Raw genomic sequence first — 13,487 nt, forward strand, 5'->3', positions numbered from 1 at the left:
AAAAACAAAATTAAAAAATGCAAGTGAAATAACAACAAGGTAGAACTAAAAAAACTAAATAACAATAACACAGGAGATGCATGAGGCAGCGACTGAAATTCCAGTGTTTGAGGCTTCTTGTGATATTGCCCACAATACATGCTAATAAACATTTTAACAATAACTATTAAAGAACAGAAGTAGGATGTAACAGTTCCAAACAAGTGGAAGGAATAAAAAAGTTAGAAGGAAATTATATCAATACCACAAATGAAAGGAATAGAAGAAACAAAGAAAAATCATGATAACTAGAATGCAAAAAATAATGTGGTAGGGAAAAAATATCAAATATAAAAAAACTACACTGAACAATAAACACAGCTGGTTTCCAAAAAATACATCATTCATGTAAATTTTCACAACACATTAAACAATACTGTACATTGTTTATACACATGTACATGTGGTGAAAGTATAAAAATGTGCATGAGAGTAATAGGGAAGATAGTGGTTCTTTCTAGGAAGAAAAAGAATGGGGAGATGGGGCTTTAGCTGTATCTATAATGCTTTATCCCTGTCTCTTCCCCCAATTAGGCATTCAGAAGCAAATATGGCAAAATGTAAACATCTATTACCTAGCAAGGTATTTTTTTATATGTTTGAAATATTTCACAATCAAAAACTTTTTTTAAACAAATAAAAGTAGAAAGAGGGCTTCCCTGGTGGTGCAGTGGTTGAGAGTCTGCCTGGCGATGCAGGGGACACGGGTTCGTGCCCCAGTCCGGGAAGATCCCACATGCCACAGAGCGGCTAGGCCCGTGAGCCATGGCCACTGAGCCTGCGCGTCTGGAGCCTGTGCTCCGCAACGGGAGAGGCCACAACAGTGAGAAGCCCGCATACCGCAAAAAAAAAAAAAAAAAAAGTAAAAAGAAATAATTAATGGATTTGAGAGTATAGGTTTGGGATCCTACCTGAAGCCTAGCCACAGCAAGCTACAGTTCAAAGAATGTCAGCAACAGTCCAAGGACTAGTACTTAAGATATTCCAGGCCCCTCATGTTGATTTTTCATCTACCTAGCAGCCCTGACTTTTCTCCCCTGGTTGAATCAAGAAAAAGTTGGAAATTTTTAAAAGAAACTTATTCAGAATAATTAAGGAAAGGAAATGTACATATACAAGACAAACACACAAAAAGGGTCAGGATGAATTAGGGATCAGGCGGGTGAAAATAGCAGCCATTCAGCAGAGTCTCAACACTTGCCAGTGGAGCTGAGCCAGACCAAATGGTGAAAACTCCCAGAAGCAGTGAGAGGAGTCAAGGACAGCTCCAGGCTCCAATTATTTCCCACAGATGAACATCTCCCACTCTAGAACTCTTACCTAAAGAAAAAAAAAAACCCGTGCCTAGAATAATAGCTGCTGAGAACATAATGGGTATAAGACAGGGAGTTCACGTACTTGTTTAGACACAGGTGAGCTTCAATGAAGATATCTTGGGCTTTTTCAGGGAAGTCCTTTATTTTAAAATTAGGTTCACTTTCTCTTATCCTCCGGATTCTGTAAAATTAAGCATGAGAATCATTTCTAAAGAAGACTTCACACAATTTCCATAACTTACAGCTTTACGTCCATTAATGTCTGTCCACTTATTCAATAATTGTTTTTTGAATGTGCCAAGTCCTGTAAATTCAACCTTCTAACTCGCACTTAAATCAATCATTCTAAAGAAAGGCCAAATCTGGGACTTCCTGGTGGTGTAGTGGTTAAGAATCCACCTGCCGATGGAGGGGACACAGGTTCGATCCCTGGTCCAGGAAGATCCCACATGCCACGGAACAACTAAGCTCATGCGGCACAACTACTGAGCCTGCACGCCACAACTACTGAAGCCCGCGTGCCCTAGGGCCCACGAGCCACAACTACCGAAGCCCGCGTACTCTTGGGCCCAAGTGCCGCAACTACTGAGCCCGCATGCTGCAACTACTGAAGCCCACGCGCCTAGAGCCCGTGCTCCGCAACAAGAGAAGCCACCCCAATGAGAAGCCCGCACACCACAACGAAGAGTAGCCCCCACTCACTGCAACTAGAGAAAGTCAGCGCGCAGCATCAAAGACGCAATGCAGCCAAATATTAAAATTTAAATTTAAAAAATAAATAAAAATAAAAAATAAAGACCAAAGCTTTTCATAGTGAAATTTCAGAATTTTGGCATTGAAGAAAACATCCTGTAAGCACTAAGAAAGAAAAAACAGGTTTCATACAGAGGCTCAAGAGTCAGAAAGACATTGGGCTTCTAACTAGCAACATTAGAAGTTAGAAAGACGGGACTTCTGTGGTGGTCCAGTGGTTAAAACTCTGCACTCCCAATGCGGGGCCCCGGGTTCGATCCCTGGTTTGGGGAACTAGATCCCACATGCCACAACCAAGAGCCCGCATGCTGCAACTAATACCCGGCACAGCCAAATAAACAAATAAATATTTTTTAAAAAAAAGGAAGTTAGAAAGACCATGGAGCAGTGCTTTTAATTGAGAAAAAAATGACTCCCAGCCCAGAATTCTATACTTGGGAAAATTATAAATGAAGTGGGAGACTAAAAAAAAGACTTTTCCTTAGCCTTGCAAGATCTCATTTATCTACCATCCACCCTTCCTCAGGAAGCTGCTGGGGAATGTGTGCCACCAAAATAACTGAATGAACCATGAAAGAGAGAGATGTAAAATCCACGAAACAGGGAATACATATAAGAGCAAGGCAAAAGGAGTATCAGGATGATGATAAAAGTAGATCCCACGATGTACAGTGAGCCTAAAGAGTGACCAATCCAGGGCTTCCCTGCTGGCGCAGTGGTTGGCAGTCCGCCTGCCGATGCAGGGGACACAGGTTCGTGCCCCGGTCCAGGAGGATCCCACGTGCCGTGGAGCAGCTGGGCCCATGGGCCGTGGCCGCTGGGCCTGCGTGTCTGGAGCCTGTTCTCCGCAACGGGAGAGGCCACAGCAGTGAGAGGCCCGCATACCGCAAAAAAAAAAAAAAAAAAAAAAAAAAAAAAGAGTGACCAATCCAGACTGAAATAGGTGGGCTTTCTTCTTGAAGATGGGATTGATAAAATACTTAATGTTTTCTATGTACTGAGAGAAAATTAACACAACCAGGGGTTCCATAAGCAAATGAGAAAAAAAGACACTTGACACCAGAAAAAAAAACTATTATGCAGGAAAGGAAATGTAATAATAATGTACTGCATGACTCTGCTGTCAGTAGCATTTTCGTAGTTATAATGTAAACAGGGAATTCTGATCTAATCAGTGTTACTATAACTATATTAAGAGGATGGGGGACACCATAACCCAGTGGAATTTATCCCAGGAATGTAGGATTGGTTTAACACTAAAAAAATCAATTAATGCAATATATCATATCAATAGAATAAAAGACAAATATCACATGATCATCTCAACAATCAGAGAAAAAGCATTTGATAAAATCCACTCCTTTGCACTTTTCACCTCAGAGCCTTGCTTGTACCTGTTTTGTCTCCCTAGAATGGTATTCCTCACTATACCCTTCTGCTCAGCTAACTCCAAGCAACCCTTTAGGTCCCAGCTTTAAATGTCATTTCCTTAGAGAAGCCTACCTTTAACTCCCAGACCAAGTTATCTTTCCCTGCCATATGTTCCCACAGCACTCATACTTCACCATATCTGTAATTATTTGTGTACAATCAGTATTTAATAACTGGTTTTCCTCCCCTAGATAATAACTCCATAATAAAACCACCTGTGTTCTGTTCATCATCATCATGAACCCTTCCACCAAACAGCTCTTAGGCCAGGAGAGAAATACATGAGAGGAAATCATCACAATACAGAGCTATCAGAAGTAGTAAGAATATGCGTACAGTTACAATTATAACAAAGGCAGCTCCAAAAAGAGTCAGAGAAAGCTTAAAAGCAGACAGAGATTAAAAGCAGACCTAGAGATTATCATACTTGGCGGAGTAAGTCAGAAAGAGAAAGACAAATACTATATGATATCACTTATATGTGGAATCTAAAATACAACACAGGGACTTCCCTGGCGGTCCAGTGGTTAAGATTTTGCGCTCCCACTGCAGGGGGCACAGGTTTGATCCCTGGTCAGCAAACTCAGATCCCACATGCTGCGCGGTGTAGCCAAAAAAAAAAAAACACACACAAATGAACATATCTATGAAAGAGAAACAGACTCACAGACATAGAGAACACACTCGTGGTTGCCAAAGGGGGTGGGGGAGGGAAGGATTGGGAATTTCATTATTAAAAAAAAAAAAGCGGGATTTCCCTGGTGGCACAGTGGTTAAGAATTCACCTGCCAATGCAGGGGCCACGGGTTCGAGCCCTGGTCTGGGTCCTACATGCTATGCAGCAACTAAGCCCGTGCGCCACAACTACTGAGCCCACGTGCCACAACTACTGAAGCCCGCACGCCTAGAGCCCGTGCTCCGCAACAAGAGAAGCAACTACAATGAGAAGCCCCTGCACCGCAACGAAGAGTAGCCCCTGCTCACCGCAACTAGAGAAAGCCCGCGCACAGCAACAAAGACCCAAAACAGCCAAAAATAAAAATTAATTAATTAATTTTAAAAAAAGGGCTTCCCTGGTGGTGCAGTGGTTGAGAATCCGCCTGCCGATGCAGGGGACACGTGTTCATGCCCCGGTCCGGAAAGATACCACATGCCGCAGAGCGGCTGGGCCTGTGAGCCATGGCCGCTGAGCCTGCGCGTCCAGAGCCTGTGCTCCATAACGGGAGAGGCCACAACAGTGAGAGGCCCTCATACCACAAAAAAAAAAAAAAAAAAAAAAGCAGAAAAAAAAAAAAAAAAAGCAGACACAATGCTTGAGAGAAAAAGACATTTTTCAGGCAAAGGAAAGGATGTGCAGAGAGACACAGCACAACATTTGTCAAGGAACTGGCAATTAGTTTGGCAATGTTAAAGTTTAGGATGAGAAAAATGGAATAAGGAGATGATGGTGGAGAGGAAGGCAAGAGCCAAATTATAAAAAGCCCTGAATACCACTGAAGAAATCTGGATTTTATTCTTCAGATAACAGAGAGCCACAAAGGAGTCTGAGACAGAAGAGTTGATATGATAAGATCTGTATTTAGAGAAACAGGTTATGGCCACATGAAGAATTAACACTGACTCAGTACACTTGCGCATAGAAATCTATGTATGACCCTAAGAACCTATCATTTAGATACAGTTAGAGCTACAGTGACAGATACTCAAAGCCTCTTTAAGAAGAAAGTTTTGGCTCTGCTCCTTAACTAAAGCCCAGTTAGCACCCTAGAACACGTCTGTCTTTTTAAGCCTTTTTGGCTTTTCTTACTCTCTTAAGTTTGAACTCTAAGGTATTACTCATAAAAATATGCTCTTATTATTACTTTAAATTTTAAAATATGTGATCAAGAAAGTGTCCTACAAACTTCAATGTGAACTTCCTAAATGATGTGACAAAAACGACCAATCGGGCTTCCCTGGTGGCGCAGTGGTTGAGAGTCTGCCTCATGCTGATACAGGGGACACGGGTTCGTGCCCCGGTCAGGGAAGATCCCACATGCCGCGGAGCGGCTGGGCCCGTGAGCCATGGCCTCTGAGCCTGCGCGTCCGGAGCCTGTGCTCCGCAACGGGAGAGACCACAGCAGTGAGAGGCCCTCGTACCGCAAAAAAAAAAAAACAAAACAAAAAACGACCAATCGAGGTTGAGATGCTACGATTCAGAATGCCCATATTATACATTAGTTCTATTACAGAGAAATAATATACTGTCAAGTTATCAAGGGAGTTACACCAACGCAATTAACCCAAGATGGCCTCTGGATTAAGCAGCAACAAGAAATTTTTATTCTAATACTGACTCCCAGCTGTCTCAGACACCTACGATAATTGTGATGCCACATTCTTCTTCAATCGCTCAGTTCTCTGTGCCAGTCCTTCCTTAGAAAGAGATGACACTCGGGCATCACCCTCAGGAGGAACATAGGCGTCAAAGATACCAGCTGTAAAGAGAGACAGAGAAAACTAAAAAAGCATTGAAAGATTGAGAAAAAGTCATCCTGAGGTCATAAAAAATTGGGAGGGCTCCTGGATACAAAATAGACTAACAAAATAGAGGGAATGTAAAGGGAATCGTGCTGCATTAGAAAAAGTAGAATAAGATCATTTCAGTCTTCTCTTAGAGCCTCAGCTTCTTTTTGTACAAAATGGAGAAATTTTACCCTGGTCTTCTAGGAATAGTGTGAAAACAAGATCAAAGATGACCTCATGAAATACAATGTATACAAATTATTGAGACTGAACCGATTTTGTAGTTAATTAAATGCTATCATTCATACTCCAAATCATTCCACTTTCCAAGAAGATCTCTGACAGAAGGGGATTGGGTCAGGGTCTCAGAAATACCATGTCTCACCTGTACAGGCCAGATGTATGGGACGCTCCAAACGTTCTGGAGGAATGACCAGTCCTGCTTTCCGGGCATATTCTACGAACTCCTTTTCTGATTTATATTTGGGTTGATAAGTAGGGGGTGTGAAACGTTTTTTAGTTCTCACTGGAAATACTGCTGTGGACTGAGTCACCAGGATTGGCTGGAGGATGGCAGAAAAAGGTTAGGTAACCTGGAAAAAAAATCAATCTTGTACAAACTGTAAGCAAAGATAGAATGGGCACATCCAGAGAATGACTTAGGAACAATTACAAAGCCACATATCACGGGGGAAAATGCACAACTATCTTAACAATTATGGGTGTCTCTTACTAAAAGCCAGTAAGCAACTTTTACTAACACCATTCAACGTTTACTAAAGGCTTTCCTTTATTTAGTACTTTCCATAGTATAGGACTGTGCCAACTCCTAGAGATGCAGAGTTGATGAAAGCAAGGCTTCTGCTTTCAAACAACGCTCAGTCTGATGGGAAACTTAAACACCAACTCAATACTGAAATAAGAAAAGTCCTCTTCTTGGCATCTCCTCTACATTTACTCAGATTCCATTCTGCTCATTCTATTGGGAGCCTCAATGTAAACTTTATTCTGTCGTTCTAGCTCCCAACTGATCAATAAGCTCTTCAAAGGCCAGGTCTCTTTCCTCTCTGACCATGAGGTTGTTCAGGCAGGTACGAGTCTCCCTTCTTTACAGCTACTGTTCAATTAAGGACATTTATAAAAATCAACGGGAAGCGAACCCACCTTCCAACCATTACTTCTTCCCCTTTAACACCCCCAGGCCAGTCAGACCCAGACCAAACCGGGGAAACTTAATCCCCGAGAACTTGCCCGCTCTCATAGCCCTACTGAGGCTCTCCCCACTCAACCACATGTTAAGTAGTTGTGTCTCGTCTACCTCCACTCTTCCCTAGCCTAGGTACGACCTGTAACGTCCAAGTTCACCAAGGACAACTGCAAAGCGAATATTTCCCTCCACTCTTGTTCCCCTCCAGCCCCTAGAATCCTATCTACCCCGTCCCTACCCACCTGCCGAGACCACCATCCTAAAGCCCTGGATAAGCGAGACAAACCCCGCGGCACGGTGACTGCCATTTTGCTCACGCAAAGGCAGCCGGGATGGAGACAGTAAAAAGCCTGGGGCCGGAAAGGAGGTGCATAGGGCGGAGCTAGCTCGGGAGTGGAATTTTCCAGGGCACGCGCCCGCCGCCGAAGTGTGAGCGGCGCGAACGCGCACGTACGCGTCCGGGGTGTTGGTGCTGGTGGTGGTGGTGGTGTTGTTGCTGGTGGTGGTGGTGGTGGTGGAGGAGGAAGAGTTGGGACGCACATGCGCAGTAAAACGGCGATGGGGGTAGGGTGGAAGCACGGTTGTCACGCGCCAGGCGGAGAGCGTGCAGCCGAAACTGCGCCTGCGCGCCGGGCTTCCTGGCTGCCAGGAGTTACTGCATTCGAGTAAGACTGGGACAGTGCTTCACCTTGTGAACGAAAAGATGTTTCCTTTCCGAGATGACTATTTTTCTTCAGCGGCTTCTTGGATCCTAGAAGGGGCAAAAATGACTAGTTTCTGGGTCTGTATCCGATCTCGATATGCTGGGTAACCTTAATCCGGAGCTCTAGTTTTCCCAATCTGTACCGTATGAAGAATATTCTTTCTTACTAGCAAATTAAGGAAATTAATGACTACTATGTTTATTGAAGCAAAAGACACGTGGATTGACAAAAGCATTTATCTGTTTGCCATTTTGGGACAGAGGCATAATAATATGAGGCACAATATTTTTATTAACAAAAAATAGCTTATACTTAGAAATTGTTTACCGGGTGCCAGGCATCTTTCTAAACTTTTAACATATATTAACTCAGTCTTCACCACAAACGAGCAATATGCTCCTTTTACATATGATGTTGCATAGAAATTAAGTACGTAATTTATTTAAGGTCGCACGGCTAATAACTGGCAGAACTGGGATTCAAATTCAAGCAAACTCCAGAACCCACGCACTGACTACTACGCTGTATTGCTTCACATTAAGTGGTTAAAGGATTCATGTTGTTGGGGTCATCCTGGAAAATCCAGTGCTGTAATCATCGTTGAATGACAAACACTTTTCATACTTACCCTTGGGTTTTCTCTCATTCTGTCAATTAACATTTATTGAGCATTTACCTATGGTATTTTGCAGTGAGTTGGGAGCTATGAGCTGTACAGGTTGAAATAGAATTGCTACTAAGGTCCAAGTAAAATGCTAAGGACTATCAAAGGAAAGAGAGATTACTTTTGAGTTTGGGGATCTCATGTCTTAAATCTTGACTTTTTAACTATACTGTGTGTGTGTGTGTGTATATATATATATATATATATATATATATATATATATATATATACACATACATATACACACACACACACATTGATTTTTTTTTTTCCTTTTTTATTTGGCTGCGCAGGGCATCATGTGGGATCTTAATTCCCCAGCTGAGGATTGAACCTGCACCCCCTGTAGTGGGGGCACAGAGTCTTAACCACTGGACTGCCAGGGAAGTCCCTGTATATTCTTCAAGGGTAAGAATTCCTCCACAAGTCCTAGCCACAGCATACAGCCTATAGCATGATACATTAATAGTGACATGAAATTAGGTGTTATACGTATGTGATAATTAAAGAATATATATTAAGCATTTAAATGAGATATATCTAATTATTTCTCTTTTTTTTTTTCTTTTTTTTAATTTTTACTTTTTTTAACATCTTCTTGGCCACCCTGTACGGCATGTGGGATCTTAGTTCCTCAACCGGGGATTGAACCCCGTGCCCTTTGCACTGCAAATGCGAATCTTCACCACTGGACCACCAGGGAAGTCCTAAGATGTATCTAATTATTTCTTAACAGAGTCCTGTCGATCTACTCTATGCCCCAGAAAACAAAACATGACCTTTTTTTTTTTACTGGTTTTCCTGACAAAGTGGGGAAACCCCAATCCATGATGAGTGGTTATTAATACAGAACACTGATATAGTCTTTCTGGGATTATCTGCTTCACTGTTGAGTTTTATGTTTGCCTCACATGGTAGCCAACACGTCCCAGATCATCTCTGCCTGCCTTCTGGTCAGTTTCTCAGGGAATGCAAACTTGTTCCATATCAACCTGGATGAAATAATGAGGGAAGTCAATCTTGTTTAATTCATTCTGAGATGAATTATAAGTGGGTTTTATTAGCTGCTGTTTTGGAAAATTCTTATTTTCTTCCTATCTCATTAACTCCGTGGAAAATTGGGAGTTGTCTGCCTGGGGAAGTTAACACGAAAAGGATATTTTTTAATCCTACAACCCAAGTAGTTCGCATTTCAGAAAAAGCAAAGTAAGAGCAAGAGAAGGAAGCTCATTGTGTAATTAGAGGAAGGAGTAAGGTGGTTAGGGGCTTAGCCTTGCAAAAAACAGTCTTGCACATAGTAGACACTCAAATATTTATTCAATAAGTGATCATGGGGGAGAAAAAATAAGTGGATCAGTAGAATCCCAGATAAAATATGATGAGGCAGAGGGCAAAGCTGATTTCCTGTTTCCCCAAATACGGGGGGTTCCTGGAATCACTCGTCTTATTGAAATTTCTAAATGGATCCAAAGAAGATGGGATGTCCCATGAGCAGTGGGATATGTACTGTATTTGGATTTTTTTCCCTCTCAGTGGCAGGTGATATCAAATATTGGAACTTCTGAAATTCTGCCTGGTAGTCTGCATTCTAGGAGAAGCACTGTTGATTTGAACACGGAAGATCCTTCTGGAGAATTGGAAGAATCTGATTACAGTATGTTTACTGATTACTGTAAACAATATGATACTTCGATTGAAGCGAGTGATAGGCTTGCCATGTGTTTATGTTGTACTTCCCTCCCTTGAGAGAGCGCGTGAAGAGCAAAGGAAGTAAAGTGAATTGTCCAAGATAAGGTGACATAGAAGAAACCAAGAATTCTGACTTTCTAAGAGATGTTCTCAACTGATCTTTAGCTAACAATGTTAGCAGAGCTTCTTTGTCACTAGAAGAGTTGACTATCTATGACTCTCACATAGTGGTGCTTGAGTATACATCTTAGCTCCACTTCTTTTCCTCACCATAGAGAAGGGGTAATTGAGTACCTAACTCATAGAATTGTTGCTAAGTCATTAAATGAGTTAATACATCTTCCCACGCTGTTTAGTTATGGTAACTGCTTCCAAGTCCCATGATAGCCGTGGAAGGGATATATGAAGCCTAGCAGAGTCCTAGTAAGTGTCTGCTCTTTATGCTGGACACAGATAACATCAGCAGTCCCAGAGTCCACCCCAGTGCAGTGTTCCTAAAGCAAAAGAGCCCATAACCTGGATATGAATTGGAAATCCTCAGGAAGCACTATGTGGGTTAGCTCTTTTCCTCTAGGGAGCAGTTCTCAGCTCTGTTAAAGTTAAAACCATTGAAATGGAGATTGTTTCCATGCCCCAAAGTGATTCCTTATTTCTGTGCTGCATGACTTTCTTCACCTAGCTGCTCTTCTGTCTCATCCATCCTTGCATTCATCCCTGCTGCTGAAGACAAAGGCTTTTTCCTTTATCCTTTGCTGCCTGCCTCAGCCTCTTTATTTCTAAAGGTATGTTAAGGAAGAGATATTGCTCATCCTGGCTCAGCCAGAAAAGAAGCCCATGCACCCCGCTGTTCAAGCTAGGTCTAGAACTAATCCCTCCCCTCTTCTTGCTCCACTTTCTCCCCAGCTGGCTAAATCAAGTGATAATCCTAAAAGGGAATTTCAGGCTATTTGTGACTTCCCCTCTCCCTCACCCCGGGCCCTCCCCCACCCCGACACGTTCAGGGAGGAGAGAACAAAGCCCCTGGATCAGAGTAATCTGTTTCTAACCCACTTCCATTCCCAGGGATTACCTCTGCGGGAGGAGGGAGACAGAAATAAATCTGACATCTTGGCACTGGGAACTTGGGGAAGAAGCTCCAGGAATGCCTGCAGGGTTGTAGGCATGAGATTCAGGAGCCTGGGAGCTTGTTCTCATAGGCTGGGTTCCCCAAAAATGGGAAGTGTGATACAATGGGAAGAACTCTGGTTTGGGAGGCAGGAGACATGGGTTCTAGTCTCACCATTGCTGACATTGACTTCCTTGTGGCCTTGGGAGTCACTTTGCATCTCTGATCACTAATTTCCCCCATTAAAAAAAAAAATCAGGGCTTCCCTCGTGGCGCAGTGGTTGCGAGTCCGCCTGCCGATGCGGGGGACACGGGTTCGTGCCCCGGTCTGGGAAGATCCCACATGTGGCTAGGCCCGTGAGCCATGGCCGCTGAGCCTGCGCGTCTGGAGCCTGTGCTCCGCAACGGGAGAGACCCGCGTACCACACACACACACACACACACACACACACACACACACAAAATCACTCTCTTGAGCCCTAAAAACCTACAGCCCCCATTGATGTGTATTGAGCTCCTGTTAATAATGCACAAAGGCCTAACAGGGACTCCCTTTGGGGACCCTTGTGAACCAATGGCTCAGCACACCTTCCCTCTGGTCTGTATTCTTTCCTCTACCCTCCATGGGCCCTGACATACAAACATGTATCTTACAGTTGGCCATTCTTTGCGGATGCTCTCCAGTGGCTGGGTGAGGGCTTCCTTTCCAGCTCTTCGCGGTTGAAGCCAGGAAAGCTGTGTGAGTGCAGGAAACTTCCACTAGAGGGTACCAAGGTTTCGCTGGGATCTCAGATTGCATAGAGGCCTATGCAAACCCAGCAATTCCAGGGTTTTTAAGTACCTACGTTCAGAGATTTAGAGGTCTCCATTCATTGTTCCTTACCTGGTCTGCTCCTTACTGTTCCTGGAAGGCTTAAGAAGTCTCTACTATTTTGACATTATTTTGATTTGATTTGACTTCAAATCAAAGGCAGCTTGGTATAGGGGAATCCAACTGGCCAGGTCCAAATTCTATGGGCAAATTCCTTAAGTCTTTTGAGGCCCAGTGTACCCATCTGTGAAATGGGGATAATAAAACTTACCTTGTAGGACTGTTGTGAGCACTAAGTGAAATCCTATGTGAAAACATATGACTGGTACATGGTAGGTGCCTAAAATTGTTTTTTCACTAGGGGAGACTTCTCAGAATTGCCACAAACTGGGAATGGTGTTGACGGATTTGTGAGAACTGAGTGCCTCCAAACAAGAAATGTGACTTTTTGCCATTTTGCTCTTGAGTCTTACAGGATTCCAGGCTAGTGCTGCTTGGTCCTGCTCAGCCTCAGCCCTTGGTCCTATTCTCTGTGTCAGCCCAGCCATGGCACTCTTCTGCCCTTCTCTTATCCTGGTTTCCTAGGTGGTAAGTTTAGTTTCTACTTCCTCGTCACCTCTTTGACAAAAAGTCCTTTGTATTTTGCCCTGCATTTTCTTTTTTTTTTTTATTTAATTTTTTTGTACAGCAGGTTCTTATTAGTTATCCATTTTATACATATTAGTGTATACATGTCAATCCCACTCCCCCAGTTCATCCCACCCCCTCCCCCCCTCCTTCTCCCCCTTCTAGATTCAATGTATACGTGTTAATATACGATATTTGTTTTTCTCCTTCTGACTTACTTCACTCTGTATGACAGTTCAGAGACTGAGCAGAAGTTTGGGAAAGGGGGAGGACAAGCATGTCAGGGCCTGCGTGTCAGCAGACATGTTACAGCTGCAGGGCAAACCAGGGTGAAACCACGAGTCAGAGGCCCCAGGGCAGGCTGCTGTGAGGCCCGCCCCTCGGCTCCTCTCTCATCTCTGTCTCACCCCAGAGGTTTCCTGGCAGGAGTGGGAGAGGTTGGTATCGAGTCCTTGAGCCCTGACTCATTCCCTGACTTAGTTGGGTGTTACCCAGTTATCTCCCAGATCTCTCTCCAGAGGCCTTTACTACACAACCCTGTCATCCCAAAAGACAGAAGAGGCAGAAGAGGCAAGCAGACCACTTATTTATTCCATGCCCATGTGAGGATCCCAACAACAAATAAGAAGTTTGCCA

The 13,487-nt window shown here is 43.4% G+C and overlaps 1 protein-coding gene and 1 long non-coding RNA gene across 2 annotated transcripts; one reads left to right on the forward strand and one right to left on the reverse strand.

Moving 5' to 3' along the window:
• Positions 1-1,437: 1,437 nt before the first annotated feature.
• On the reverse strand, positions 1,438-7,756 carry LOC114483861 (39S ribosomal protein L45, mitochondrial-like; the record flags this gene model as incomplete). Its single annotated transcript, XM_028486920.2, has 4 exons — positions 7,494-7,756; positions 6,430-6,607; positions 5,899-6,016; positions 1,438-1,536 (listed from the first exon to the last, which is right to left on the reverse strand). Coding segments are annotated over exons 1-4 (461 nt in total), but the record flags the coding sequence as incomplete, so codon positions are not given.
• A 101-nt stretch (positions 7,757-7,857) lies between these two features.
• On the forward strand, positions 7,858-12,865 carry LOC129391940 (uncharacterized). Its single transcript, XR_008616854.1, has 3 exons — positions 7,858-8,032; positions 8,913-9,027; positions 12,700-12,865. It is a non-coding gene; the product is annotated as an uncharacterized lncRNA (long non-coding RNA).
• The last annotated feature ends 622 nt before the right edge of the window (positions 12,866-13,487 follow it).

Source organism: Physeter macrocephalus, unplaced genomic scaffold (assembly GCF_002837175.3).
Source record: "Physeter macrocephalus isolate SW-GA unplaced genomic scaffold, ASM283717v5 random_1518, whole genome shotgun sequence".
In the NCBI taxonomy this organism is placed as follows: Eukaryota; Metazoa; Chordata; class Mammalia; order Artiodactyla; family Physeteridae; genus Physeter; species Physeter macrocephalus.